General features: G+C 34.2%; 1 protein-coding gene across 1 annotated transcript in view; it reads right to left on the bottom strand.

The window, feature by feature from the left end:
• Positions 1–15,637, bottom strand: part of Baldspot (elongation of very long chain fatty acids protein baldspot) — a 62,734-nt gene that overhangs the window by 4,070 nt on the left and 43,027 nt on the right. The window contains exon 3 of the mRNA XM_076114812.1: positions 3,489–3,710. Within this exon, the coding sequence (XP_075970927.1) occupies positions 3,489–3,710 (222 nt within the window). The remainder of the gene's footprint in view (positions 1–3,488; positions 3,711–15,637) is intronic.

Genomic DNA, 15,637 nt, shown 5'->3' with positions numbered 1-15,637 from the left:
GCCTTCCGTGAACACTCATTGCGGGTATTACGACAACAAGTGTGTACGCATCTTTTTAACTGCTTTGACTTCAAAAATAGTTAATTATTCTGACTTATAAAGATTTATATTTTTCAGATTTCACTTTAGATGAGGGGTTTCCAACCTTTTTCTTAGACCTGGGCCGCTTTATTATTATTTTTGTTAGCAGGACCATATTTTGACTTCCACGGACCACAGGTTGGGAACCACTGTTAAAATGATAAATATGGAATAAGGGGAATCCCCCTGAAATAATGTGTAATGATAATTCTAGATAATTTCAAGAGCTATTATCACAGTCTAAGTACAAGCACTCAGTTACATAATTATGTAAAAGTATAAGAGATTCCTGTTCTATTACTTGATACAGAATATGAAATACGAAAGAAAGAAGAAGGGTTTAACATTGAATGGCGTTCGCGCTCTAAAACTAAAAAATCTTTCTATATTTTTATTTAATTTTGAAACAATAGGTATTTTTAAGTTACACTAAAAAAACTATCGCTGGCTTGGCCATTATAGTCTCCAATTTCCGTGTCAAATACTATTAATAAATGTTAATTAAATCAATTTCATAAGTAAGTTGATTGAAAAATATGCATCTCGAATCGTTAATTGGAAAATTGTTAAATATTCGATCATCAATTTATTGGCAGTTTTTCTATATAAGTAATCTGAGAGAATTACTAGATAAAGTGATATAATAACAGTTTAAGTAGAAAATTATAATTGTGTATCATGATTGGCTGCAAAAAATATTGTTTTTCTTTTTGTTTGTCACTATTGTATGCAGATTATATTTAATTACATATATCGTTTATATACCAGCGTATTATTTATTGCCAATTATATGTTTTTCATCTATAGGTTCAATTTCGAAACTTCTGGGCTATTGCATCCCTAGCTATGAATATAAACTGCAAGAGCGGCTGTCAAATAATAATATGTCCGCGTAGAAATATTTCATAGGAAAAAAATCTGTATTAATCCTGATTACGCATTATATATTTGTACCGAATTTCATTGACATTTGTATATTAGAGAAAGTGTAATAAACATTCGTTAATAGAGTCGATTGCAGACTGCATCTCAGTTCAAAATTATTATTTTATCTTATTGTAATAAGACATCCATTAGTAGATAGAAAGATGGATAACAATCCTTTCTCTTTTCTAACGGCACTAGCAAATATAGTCTAACGTTCTTGATCCTAAAAAGTATCAACATTATTGCAACTGTACGGGAGAATTATGCCGCAGCATTTTGTATGTAAAAAGACTTATCACTTTAATTGACACCAGCTAACTGTACATCGAACTTGGTTTATAGTAGCCAAGCGTATCTATTTCTTCGCTCTCATAGCCCGGTAAGACTGAAGCGACATGAACAGGAAGAAATAAAGCGCAGGACAACCTCAATTCCTTGACTACAGGCAATCAAAGCAAAATTCTTCACAAAAAATCGGAAACAATTTTAGACCGAGCCAGAATTCGAACCCGAGACCTCTGCGCGGTCGCATACACTACCCACCGCGCTATAAAGCGCCAGTCAGTTTTGAATGTAGGACAATGTGATTACACACCGCGACTGGCACTGCCCAGTCACGAACCGTATTGGATCAGGATATTCCGTTACATTTTTAGACCACGACATGTCAGTTCGATCGAAAGCATTGATAAAATTGTTTAGTAAAGTTCATGAAACGTGAGTTAGACTCGCCTGAACACGATTCTCTACAATCGTTTAAATATTATTTCTGAATATTTTATTTAGATTTTTTGCGGTTAAATGTGTAGTAACCATTTGTTTAGAGAATTTTGTCTGAGTTTTTAGTTAAATTAGCTGCCGAAAGCTGTGTTTCGAACGCATTACTTTGTATTTAATCAAGTTAATCACAATTCTCTCTTGAAATTGAACCAAGGCAGTATTTTCGGAGAAATTTTGTCCTTGGAAGCCGACGTTTACAAACATAATGGTTCCGTTTCGTCAACGAGCGTGCGGAACCATAAAATACATAATTTGATAGGTAACCAGGAAGTCGATTGTCGAAGTATTCTTGTGCCTGCTATTAAAAAGTTTTTCCATGTCGATCGTACGATTCGCTGTTTTGCGTCACAAACTTACAATTACGATAAACTGAATAAGCTTTATATTATAGGTACTAAATACTTAACTAATTTTAGCAGCAGGAAAGAAAAAAATATTTTTTTGTTCGCTCTAATTAGCGACTTTGTTAATTCATTTTCATGATCAAACGCGGAAATAATTTAGAGTTACGCGTTTATTTCTTTAATGACTGTTTTAGGTAAAATTAGATACAGTGATAATTAAATTATTCCCATGGAAAAAATATATTTTCTCAGACAAAATCACTATGAAGTAATACTAACAATTTTAGTAGTTATTATAAATGTATAAAACGGGACGAACTAATTGCCAGTCTGCATTATTCTCTAAGGAGTACCTCCCTCATTACACAAAAGAAGTTCTCATTTCTCATCGCGTCAGTCAGTGTTACCAACTTTCATAAATTTAATTTCTCGCCAAAGGGCATAATTAAGAATCTACTTACGTTAATTGCTTTGCTTTAAGACCTCTATTAGGGTTTCTAGACCACTGTGGTCTTTTATAAAGTTATGAGTATTTATGCAACTGACATTATTTTTCTCTTCTAGCAATTATGTGAAAAAGAGCCCTTTCCTAAGTTGGCGTTGACGCTAGTTCTTGTCGAATTCAAGAGAACACTTCTCTCATTTTAGGTAGAAATCTTTACCCAGTAGTGATGAGTTCTCGGCTACAGCCACCGCCGAAACGTCTAGCAAACCAAGGTAATATGCACGCTAACGTAAGTTCCCAAATAAACATGTAACGCGAATATTTTAAAAGTTATCCTTGCCTAGCAGTAACACAGTCAAGTGGCTAAAAAACACTATTATATCAAAACGATTGCCATTACCCTTACTTGCCACAGTCGCAGAAAATGGAGGCCCTGTCTTGAGTGAACGCAACAGTCAATCATTAAGGTGAATGTAGGATATATTACATATGAGACAGTCGATATCTATCTATGTACTCGTGTTACATATACATATGACATCTCTTTTATAATTACTTACACATGTTTTCCTATTGTAGATGTTTCTTTGAAAGATTGTTGTTTGCTTTTAATTATTTGACAATTTATTGCATATGAACGAGTAGCTTTCGACCTAGCTCCTAAAATACTTGTTGTTTAATAATTTAAGGCTATATACCGCATATTTTTATATTAAAATCTTTGCAACAACACATCATCAGCTAAAAAGAAAACAGTAAAACATATTTTCTTCAAGAGATACCTATAGACAGCATTGTTGAGTGCACTATTGCGACTATACTATATATGTACATCTCTGCTTACTGCTTCGTATATACCAAATGTGACGTCAAAAATAACCAAAAAATACAAGTATCAAGATTAAACTCACCTATGCACACAGTAGTTCATAACGACGAACCATCGCGCGGACGACGTGTACTCAGTGAAGGAGTACCAAGTGTACAGCAGGACGGTGATGTGGTGGTACCAGTGCAGGAAGATGAGGGGCTTCTTGCGCAGCACTATGAACACCGTGTCCCCTAGCTCCGGCAGCTTCGACAACACGAACATCCATGTCCAGAAGCCGGACACTTTGTCTTGTTCGATGAAACTGGAATGAAAAAATTGAATTGTTAGTTGTTGAAGTAAAAACGACTTCTGATTACAATTCAGTTTTTCTCACACCTTTGGGTATAAAATAGTATGATATTATGTATGTATGTATTTCATAATAATTGGACAGAGCTGAAATATCAGGAAGAAAACAGATGTTACTTTAGCAAAATCAGATTCTTTAATGCACATTTGAAAGTACAGGATACCAACTACAAAATATCACTATCATTTTTATTCCATAAATGTTATAATTCTGGATCTATGGAAGTACTATAGCGTCATAAATCATAGCAAACCATCAAACAAACGTCATAGAACGATTATTTTAAAAGTAATTTGCACATAGATCTCAATAATTTTATATCAAATTTATGATCGCAAGACGTGCGCAAACGCAGCATCGGCATTTTGGATATAAACGTGGAATGTCAGTCGTGGGAGGCCTATACTTTGAGCTAGATGAATAACGGAAACAAACGATGATTTCATAGCAACACTAGCATTTGTTACAACACCTATTCATAAGCTAAATTATGCTCTTTTGTTATTTTTTTTAAGTAATTCGCCTGTGTAACGTACGAATGTAAAAATGGTTTAAAGTTTATTGAGTTTCTTTACGAGACTCTCAAAATAAATCCGTGAAATTAACAAATATGTTTTTTTACTGTAAGACATTTAAAACATTTAATATTATCGTAAAGCCAACCCCTCCCTCGATTGGGAGGAGACTCTTATCCAGCATTGGGACAGTAACGTGTTAAAAAAATATTCGCGGATTGCTTCTTAGCCCCTTTGACTGGATGGGATATATCAGATATATGTACATGATTTATTCTTAACCACAATCAATTTATTATTCTGCTACACATTTGTAAGGTTACAAAAAGCTGGGTCTTCAATTAGTATACTTTTTTGCGTTCCGAACAAAACAGTGAACACAAAAAGACCAATTCCTATAAGGCACAATTATTTCAATTCATCCCTTGTCAGTCAAAAACTGCAGACATTAAGATGAATGTTTAGAGGTTAATGTACTGTATAAATGGTCGAAGTTTTTCACATGACAGATAACAATAGTTCGCGTGTTATCGAATAGGTGCCGTCACGCGATCATACCGAATAGAACCGTGGACGCTAATTTGTATGTTTTTACACTTTATAGTGATAATTGAAGATAATTTTGCGAATGATGTTGTCTTGTCTTCATTGACTATTTTGGTGTATTTCTGTGTTATGACCGGTTCTGATACCTATCGGGTAAATAACTATGTATTGCGGCATTTTGACAGTTTTTTCATACATTTGCTGCCACTTTGGATAGCTTATCCAACATTTATCTATAAGCTGCGAAATTGGCTATTAATCCCTTAACTGTATTTGACTTTTAAAACGAGTCGTCGGATATAGGCCTAAGCATTGAAGTTTGTATGCCAATTTATGATAGTTTGCAGTATTTGGGAGCCTGAGATCATGGTATAAGTCCCTTAAGGATTGAGGTCAATTATAAAGACATTGTTCAATTACTAAAAGGGTCTCATTTATAGTAACTGCCACATTCCACGGTAACCATCGACAAATTAAAAGTACTTATCATTTTGTAAAGACATTATAGAAAATCTAGGAAGCGTGACTACGACATCCTTTCAAAAAATAATATTTTTTTTTAAGTCAGGTTCGCTCACTCAAAAAATTATATAGTAACCATTCTTTATAATAAATTTCAAAAACATATTATAGTACTACTTTTTTTCAACTTCAGTGCAATTTAAAGCGTTAGGTTTTTATGCAGTTAAAATCGTTTTTATGTTTTACCACGTATGTTATAAATCTGTCACTACTCGCCACACATCCTGGTTTTTATACGTTTAAGATAATAATGTATTTTGAACCATCCTTGAACGTTAGACGGATATTAGAGATGAAATCTTGGATAATCTGCTAAACGAATCGATCCATCTTGTTTATAATATGTAGGTAGTGATTTTTTTTATAATGCCTAATGTAGAACCCATTATGATAATAGTATTTTTTACTTGTTATTTAAAATAATCCTTGGGTAGGATTCGTTGCGGCACTAATTAAAAGCGATAAAATCTAGGCACTAATCGAAGTGTTTTCTTAAAAATGTTTATGCAAGATTCTAACAAATACATCAAAATATAATAAACAAAATTCTTCTAATTCTGCTATTCCCCGTTTCTAAGTACATTTAGCGGTAGCTTATCAATTCAATAGTTTTTTTTTATATAAATTTAAACGCTATTGAATACATAAACTACCGCTAAACGTACCTCAGAAACCGGGGGTTAATCCTGCTTAATATTAGAAACGCGACAATTTGTGAGGATGAATGTATCTTTGTTAGTCTTTCAGGAAAAAACGGCTAGATGGATAGATTTAAATGAAATCTGTAACACTGTTGCAGCATATGAACTGGAACGCAGACGAAGTCGCGAGCAGAAGCTAGTAATATTATAAAAAAACGCTACATTTTGAAAAACGTTTCACAATACAGTGGCTTATCTCAGTTCACACTTCCGATTGAACATTCAGGCCGGCACGATTAACGTGGGCGTTTTAAAGGTTAAGCTTCTGTTTTTATAAATATTGTAAAACAAACGTTGAAGTGTTTAGTAAGCAGTGGAGATTTTAGTTGCCCTTGAACTATGATATTATATTAGATTCTTTCTTCCTATCAAAAAGCTTTATTTTTATAAAGTTTTTGTAGAAAATTTAATTGTCGATAGTCTAGGAAGGAAAACGCTGCTTACCGTCACTGAAAAATCGACCCTGGAAAGGACATAATAGATAGTTTTTATTTCGGAAATCCCACGGGAACGGGAACTATGCGGGAAATAGTTCACTAAAGCTCACGAACCCTGAGATGCGAGCAAGAATTAAGTCTTCTATAAAATACCACCAATACCTCCCAAATATCCAAAAAACTTCAACCAAACCCCATTTTTCCGCCCAACAACAGCCATTGCATGCAATCACATACAAGCGTTGAAGCAGGCATTGAAACCGGGTTAATTAAAGCCTCGTATTCGATGCGTAGTCATGGCATTCGACGCATAATTTTCCAAATTGCGCAACCACAACACTTTCTACTTCCAACAGCTGACCGTCTTGTAGTATGGTCATCTGTGACGTAATTGCACCGTAAAAATGTTGTTTACATGGTTTTCTGACCCGCTTGTCTGACAGGTTATGAGGAAGCTATGATTATGTAATGGCTTATGAAATATGGGACGTGTAGCTAAGATTAGAATTTAAGAAACAATGTGAATAGTTGTGAATGATTTTACGATTTTATCTCGGAACAATAAAGGACAAAGATTTTTGTCTGGGGTAATTTATTTCTTGATTAATTATAATTATTTGCTTGAGTATCAAGCTCAAGGGACAAAAAACTATAGATCTACTTAACAAAATGCACATTTGGAAGGTAGAATGAAAAGAGCCATAGTGTCCCTAATATTTTTTCTATATTATTACAGCAAATCTATAAATTGAGAGCAAAAAAGGCTTGTAACGAATTCTGGATTCAGTGTGTAAGGACGTAAAGTAATTGAATCTTTAAGCCCAGCTATGTGTATAAAGATTCAGGCTAATATGGAGAAATGACATCAATTTGCTTCACACGACCGAGTTGATTAGATTTTTCTGCGAATCAGTGCACTTGAAGGAAGCAGCGAAGGATGTAATGAAGAAGTATTAAAACGAAATTCTGTTAGCTTTATAATGTTGATATAAGAACAGAATTTATTATAACCCTTTTATGAACACTTCGTTAGCACTAATACCATGAATATAAGGTGCTTATTAAATTAATAAAAGGATCGGTACTGTTCTCCTTATTAGGCAACATTGAATTTTGGCAACATGTTTGCTGGGTTTGAAGGATACTCTAAATGTGGAAAACACTAGAAAATACAAAAATCCGGCCAAGTGCGAATCGGACTCGCGCACGAAGGGTTCCGTACCAAAATAATACAAAAAATAAACACGTTTATTGTATGGGGAACCCCATAATATACATGTTTTTAAATTTTTGTTCTTATATACAACATTTGTGAAAATTCCAGCTTTCTAGCTATCACGGTTTATGAGACAGCCTGGAGACACACAGGCAGCGGAGGCTTAGTAATAGGGTCCCGTTTTACCCTTTGGGAATGGAACCCTAAAAACAGAAGTAAATAAATGAATCACATCTACTCTATTACAGCAAAACTTGATTATATAATCCATACTTATCCGCCATACAATAATAATAATAGACCCCGAACCATACAAACGTAATAACATCAGCCCATAATTACCATTAACTGTGAAGCAATTACGAGGTACTTGGATCACAAAAACGTGTACAAACGTGCAATAATACAACATTATCTTGAAGATACTATCTAAAGCGATCGGACAAAGGCAAGACTACTGTCCCGTAGAGAAATTACGGCCTGAGAAGGGTATATTAAGTCGTTCTCCCTGAGGACAGATTTTGTTGCGATAACTAAGAGTCAAGGTGAAATGTACCATTTTACTTGACAATCAAGTGGCTAGATTTGACAGCGATATCTTAGATGAGATCGTTGAGTTGTGGGCTTATTTTAGCACTTTAAGGAGCCGCAGAGGGTTGTAGAATCAGCTCTATGGCTACTAAGATGAAAGAAGTTATGTCTTTCATGAATCAGATGGATCCATAAATCCAAGTGTTAATGCCTTATAGTTAAATTTATACTCAATTTTAAATATCATTCCAAAGTATTGCCAAGTCACTAGATTGTGCCCTGAAGAAATAAATTGAAGAGAAATAGACGACATGAGACAATCAATCTATCTTTTAAAAATGCAACAAAATTTTGTGATATAGATAGAAAGTATAAACAGAGACTAGAACAGGTTAAAATAAACAAGAGCTTATGAAATTGTGGACCGATCCTCAAGAGACTCGTTCAGTCGGTGAGACAAAGTCTACAGCGCCCAATAGATAAAGCAAGGTCTACAAACAAAAAACTTTCATATTTTCTTTCCCATTCATAGATTACATCACGATGCGGTTGTTAGTATTACGCATCTAACCTCTTTGAAGGGCATTAACGGATGTCCTGTTAGAGGACGCCTACGACGCCCACACGAACTTCTGCCAATCTTTCTTCATTAACTCTTTCTATGTTATGACGTAAGACTCCATCTTTATTAAGCTTAGCTTTACATACACACTCTTTGTTCTCTTGACAAAAAGCCATCTGCTACAATTTCTTCACAAAATCCTTTGCTTTATCCACCTCCCATATAAATATCTTCTTCGAGCTTAGTATAATATTGGCAACATTTCTTAATCCAAATTGCACAAACAATTTAAATCTAACTGGGTCAGTATTCCTTCTATAAAACCATCCACATTTTTTTCTCAAAGGACGAATTGGAGTAGCTTTCTTCCTGTAAACAGTAATTAACTATACCTGTATCTAAAAAGAAAAATGTTGAACATAATTCTTCAAAGACAAAGTAATAGGATCACTGTTCAGGGTGCTGTGCCGACTGCAGAGTTAATTTCTAACTGGACATCTGAGAAAGATAAATGACACGCTATCTTTTACTGGCTGTCAAGATTTGCACCCTCTTCTTGGGGGAGGCACGATGTGAACCAGGGTGAGCTACATTGGCGAATATAGGGCAAATAGGCAGTTAGATTTAAAAGTCTTATTAACAGAGCTGTCAAATATTTGGTTGCAATTCAACTGCTTGTTAAGCGATATTAACAAGTAACTTTGAAGCCTGATGTCAACAGGGTGTAATTTTTGTAGAAATCTTGTGCGAAGATGTTAATTGCTTCTGTCCTGTTTCAAATCCATGGACAAATCACTAAACGTTATGTAAGCGATCAATCATATCGAATCGTTTATGTTAAATACAGACACTTATAACAAAAATAGAGTAGGTGAATTTTCTGCCAGTTTGGAAGATATGGTCTATAAGAAGAGCTGGCGCGAAACTCCTGCCCACAATTCCAACTTGTCAACCACATGCGCTATGTTAAGCAAAGTTCTAAGTCAAAACTGCATTGCATTAACAAACCAATGTGAACTTCTGCTGGTACAAACTTCCTTATTAAGGAAATAATGTTGAGCCAACATATTAAACAATCATCGTTAATTATACAATTAACGGATACCTGTGAGTGGTTAATCTGCTAAAGTAATACAGGTAACGATATATTAATAAATGAACATCACGTGTTGACATGGCCGGTATTTTCCCTAAGATGGACATGTCACATGTAAATGTTATAAATGGAGACAAACAGTTAATATATTTAGACGCAAATACATATACTGGTGCGGAGTGGTGCGAATCTTCAAGATAATGAAGACTTGAGATGTCCTCTACTTTTACATGAAAAGGTATTGATGAGATAAACCTTTTAATAATTCTCGAATACTCTCAATTTAATTTTAGAAACTTAGAGTCTAGAAAATTTTAGTACGTACATATCTTCAAACAAAACGGAAAATCAATCAAAAATACTTCACGAACCCAGTCAATCCTATCCAGAAACATTACAAAATAGTCCTATCTAAAAAATAGGTACTTCCATCGTTTATATCTATTCAATATGAAGCAGGATTATTGAAAACCGAAAATACTTTTATTGCGTACACTGAAAGCATCGAATACCGTCATCGGGCCGGATAACCGGCTGAATGGTAACAGATTGGTATCCATCAATCAATTTACAACGTCAACATAATCCGTTGCGGATCGTGCTGGCTCCCACCCAGAAAACAAATAGATTTTACTGGATTTAACCTGTTTTTGTATGGATAGTTTTATGACCCTTTAGTTTATGACTTTTTCATAAGTGGTCACTTAGGTGACTGTCTTTGTGTCATCATTTTTGTTATTTAGAAGCTGGACAAGAATTGCCTAAGAGATGGTAACGAGAGTAGACTCTGTCTTGTGTTTTGCATAACTAGCTAGTTATGCTTAGATGATATGACTAGTATTGACTAGTATAGTTTAAAATAAATAAATCAACTTGTTTCTGTTTGTTCACTTCGACACAACATCCATCCACTAGTAAACGACGATTAAACAAACAAAAAATAGGAAGTAATTCTAAACAAATAAAACTTTAAACAATTTAAACGCAAAGGTACAACTTTAATGTAATAATAAACTACTTTAAAAAAATCATAAACATCCAACCGCGTGTATCACGATCGTTATTTTTGGATAATATTTCTAATATTCATGAATGTAGTAATTAATGTAAATGGGACCGGCTATGCGAGGACACGAAAATTAAATTCCTTTGTATGAATAGGTTTGGAAAATGTTACGATAAGCTCAGGCATGTTTAGGGATGCAAACGATAAACTGTGTTTTTAAAAACACCGATTTTTACTCAGCATCTATGTTTTCTGTAGTAACATTATTCGTAATGTTTTAAAATCGATGTTTATATATTATAAGGAGCGGAAGGTGTTTTGCTTAGTAGTATAAGAAGGACCTTTTTTAGTCGCGTGTATGTTTTTGTAAAACATCGATGTTTTCTTTAGGATGTTTTTAAAGATGATATTTCGATACACCTATATTTTTCATTCCAATGTTTGCATCCCTAGTTGGAGGGACTTAACGCATAATGGCTGCGGAAATGCCTAAGTTTTAAGGTCTTGTGCTTGAATAGCCTAAGTACTTACGGCTTTCATGAAGCCTGATTTCCCTGAAGAGTTTCCTAGCTTATGTAAGCCGTTAGTGATATTAAGACCGTGATATTAGATTGTAAAGTTCTAAGACTGCAAGGATGACATTATTTTGAATAGAATGGAAAGTAGATTTTAATTTCGACAGTTTTTTCCGCCTGATTGATGGTCTTACTGCCGAGTTAAGGCCTTATCATAAACCGTGATATTATGGTACACTAGTCTAATGAGACAATAGTCATAATACCATATATAAAATCATTACGTAAGTATCACAATTTCTGACAAAACTGAATCTGGGTCACAGTTCAATATATTTTTAGATAGTTATTTCTATTCTTGGATATGTCTGCTTTACACGAGATTGTAACTCGAAATAGCATTGCAGTTTTCCTTGTATAATGCATACTATAAATAATAACGCTATATACGAATAATTACCTGTGTAATTAGACCTGTTCGTTGTGGTTATGATAATGTATGAATTTTCCTAGAATACTTATGTACTAGATTAGAATATAAGTAGTTACTTAGAATTGTCAATAGAAATTAATGTAACCTGTGTATTATGAATGTATTAATTGCTAGCACGAGGCATATTTAATATCTAACTTTATACTAGCTTTTTAATCTTTACATTAAGAGCATTGGAAGAATGGCATAATTGTATGTACCTATGTATAATAAGCAGATGTGAATACATTATTTTAAAAATTATTCATAATTAGCACCATTATTTACGTTTTTAATCGTATTTTACGTCACAACAATAGTTGGAAGAACGACAGAAACACTGAAAACCTTTCATTATTACAAAGTTCCTGCCCTGTACACTAAACGCATAGATTCAGCCAGATGTAGATTACAGACAGACAGTACGCCACTGGCAGCATAGTCAATCAATCCACAATACGGTGTCTAACTTTTATAAATTTTATAAAGCCAAACTTTTTTAATCTCGCCCTTTCGACCTCGTACATTGCGTGGCGGTGTACTATTTACTAAACATATAAAAGTAAATAAGTTGAAATTAAAAATTGTCGATAAACGTGCGCCCTTGTGGACACGACCGGAGCTTCGACATTGACCGTGACACTACTCCGCAAATACTGGTCCAAATCGATATTTGGGTAGGGTTGGCAAATATACACAGGTCGGACGTGTACAAAAATATATTGAGGTACAGCTATTTGTAGTATTGAAGCTAGTTGTAGTGTGGGATATGTGAAAAATAGGTGAAGAATGGCAGAGTAGGGCGATATTTTGCGCTAAGAGTCTTTCGCAAAAAGAAATACCCTAGTCTGCAGCCTTCTGTTTTATTTGTTAGAAAAGTGTTTTACCGATCTTATTATTTTATTCTATTATACTTGACTGCCACACACAAGCGTTGTGGTTGATGGATAGGCATGCATGACATAATAAGATGCGTACACGCATCGATATAACATTTTAAGATGAATGACTATCAAATCGATTTGAAATATGTACATTCAATGGAGAGAGATTCTCGGCCCCGTATGACAATATGTATGGATGCGAATGAGACAAGGGAAGTTTATAAGGATCTTTGGTGCATTGCCTACCCCTATGGAAAAAAGCCGTTATTTTATTGTATGTATGAGATTCTTGTTTATACTTTTGTTATATAAAAATGACAGTACCGTAATGTAAATCTGTATAGCTAAGTAAAAGATCGCGTGCCTTGAAACTGAGACGTAACAACTACAAGTACTATTGATAATTTGCTAGATTATTTCCTCTTTACAATAATACTATAGAATTATACTAATACATCTACGTGAGCTGTTTCTGTGATGTTTCCTTGTATGTTTTAGTTCAATTTTAATAAGTAGATTGCTGTCACTTGCCTGGAGATAAATATATCTTCATGAATATGGACTAAGTCATGTGTCTTCATGATTTTCTTACAACCTTATTAAGCCTGCGGCAACTGGGAACATTCGTGTTATTGTGGATATGACAGCGCAAAATTTTGATTGAATCTTATTGCTAGAAGTAATTATCAAATCTTTCCCTCTTCCTTACTTTGCATCCGTTATGGCAGTGGGTTCAGTCTTCCAAAGATTTTTCCTCTACCTGGCTCTATTCTCGTCATCATCTTCGGAAACCTTACACTAGCTCATGTCGTTTTGCACTACAATTTAATTTTTTATCAAAAAAGTATCGTAACGTTCATTATTTCATACAGAGGGATTAAAAATCCGTATAATCCTTAATGTCTTCGACAGCCCTACATTTGGCAAGATCCAAATGGTCTCAGGCCTGTAAAACTCAACGACACACGGCATATTTTATGCTTTAATAAAAGTACATTACTCGGCAAACGACTACAGCAGTTTTTGTCTTGAATTTTTATTACAAGGGCACGCTTTACTAGGGATTTGTTGTGGTATAATCCATGATGAAATTGTTTTCTTACGCAAGTAGCATTAGACGAGAGCCTTTTACTAAGAACTCACTTAGCACCCGGACTAAACAGAGGACAGAAAAGCGAATCAATACTTTCAACAATTTTCATAGATTAAGTTTTATTAAAGAGTATACAATAGAGAAAATCATAAGCAAAATTAACAACAAGTTATCAAAAACCAGTAATCATTTTAAACTTTATCTTAGAATCTGCAAAACATCAGTCAAACATCAACAATAGAAAGAAAGTAGTCAACAAAACACACGAATATATTAACTACAAAAACAATACAAGTAAAGAAAACATAACAAAAAAGTCTATTTACATAAACTGAATTTATTATACCATTGTCTGTAACCTTAAACTTGACTGACAATACATTTTGTTGGCACATTCAATTAAATTCTGAATGTTAAAGGAATTTCATTACATTTTAGATTAAATCTCTTCGTAAAATTAGATTTTAAAAGGGTTGTTTTTTCATTTGATCTGTGCCTTTATGAGCGTGTAAGGGATCAACGATTCAGTCGCCATTCTATCGTATCCTTTACCGTTGTTTTATGAGCATTCTGTTGTATGAACAAACATTTGGATTGTTCTAAATGCCCATAAGCCACTGAATTACGAAAGAATTTGTTATCCGTCGGGTGGTTAGAGGTCAGCATAAAGCTGTGTCTCCACTTAAGCCATCTTTTGCATTGGTTGGCTTCTTTTCTATGGTAGCAAACACAACTGGTAAATAAACTTTCGTCACCAACATATGATTACCATTTTAAAAAATGCCGTTTTTTTGTTGGGCGGAGACTTTTTGACTTCAATAATGCCTTAAATTAGTCCAACGCTATTTCTACTTCCCTAACTAAGCTTATTGTCTCTTGATAGAAAGTAACCAAAATGCTTTAACATTTTTCGACTGCCCAAACTCAAAGTGGCAACTAAGGAAAAGACTATTTTCACTTGCTATAAACTTTCTTAAAATTATACAGATTTAACACCAGATTCATAAGAGAATTCATAATCAGATATCACAATTTGGCACAAATGACGAGACGGGCTCACATCAATTCCGAAATTACATAATGCACATGTGATTGGCGCAAATATTTGTTTTGCCCGGTCGTATTGGACAGTCAACTTGTTAACGAGCACAGCTAATGAACTGATTTATATCTAGCAGTTATCTATGGGGACAGTTCGCTAACGACATTAGATTTCATGCTGATTGGAAATTATTGTATCGACAAAGCGGGTAATACTGCTATTAGCCATCAGTATGTTTATCCTTCCTTGCATTTTTCAGAAGCTTTTAGCAGCACAATGTTTAGTAAACATTATGTTTAGTCTATGATTCTACGTGTTTTACATCGATGATATGAAACTTTTGTAAACGCAAAGACATGTGAAGAAGATCTTTCTCTTTTTTATCAAGTTAAAAAGTAAAGCAGCTATTCTTGAGTTATTTTTGTAGTAAAAGAAGGGTCATAGTCCACGACGCTGGTCAAAGTGCGGGTCATTACACTTAACTCACTTCTAAACTTATTCAATCCTTGCCCGAACAAGCACTAAACTATATAATTTAGTTTCAGCACGCTCGAACTAACAAAAAAGACGTTTCAGTCCAAAACACAGTAATTTCGTTCTACGTTCAACGCTTAATGATTCAATAAACTTAATGTATTGAATTCTAGCTCGGATATGGTAAAATCTGAAAGTTATTTAGTCCTGTAATTTGGCAATCTGACGTATGCTGAATAAAAAGTGCTTGTTATCCTCGATGTCAAC

Source organism: Anticarsia gemmatalis, chromosome 5 (genome assembly GCF_050436995.1).
Source record: "Anticarsia gemmatalis isolate Benzon Research Colony breed Stoneville strain chromosome 5, ilAntGemm2 primary, whole genome shotgun sequence".
Taxonomy (NCBI): domain Eukaryota; kingdom Metazoa; phylum Arthropoda; class Insecta; order Lepidoptera; family Erebidae; genus Anticarsia; species Anticarsia gemmatalis.
The sequence above is the reverse complement of the archived record's forward strand: the minus strand, read 5'-3'. Positions and strand labels throughout refer to the sequence as shown.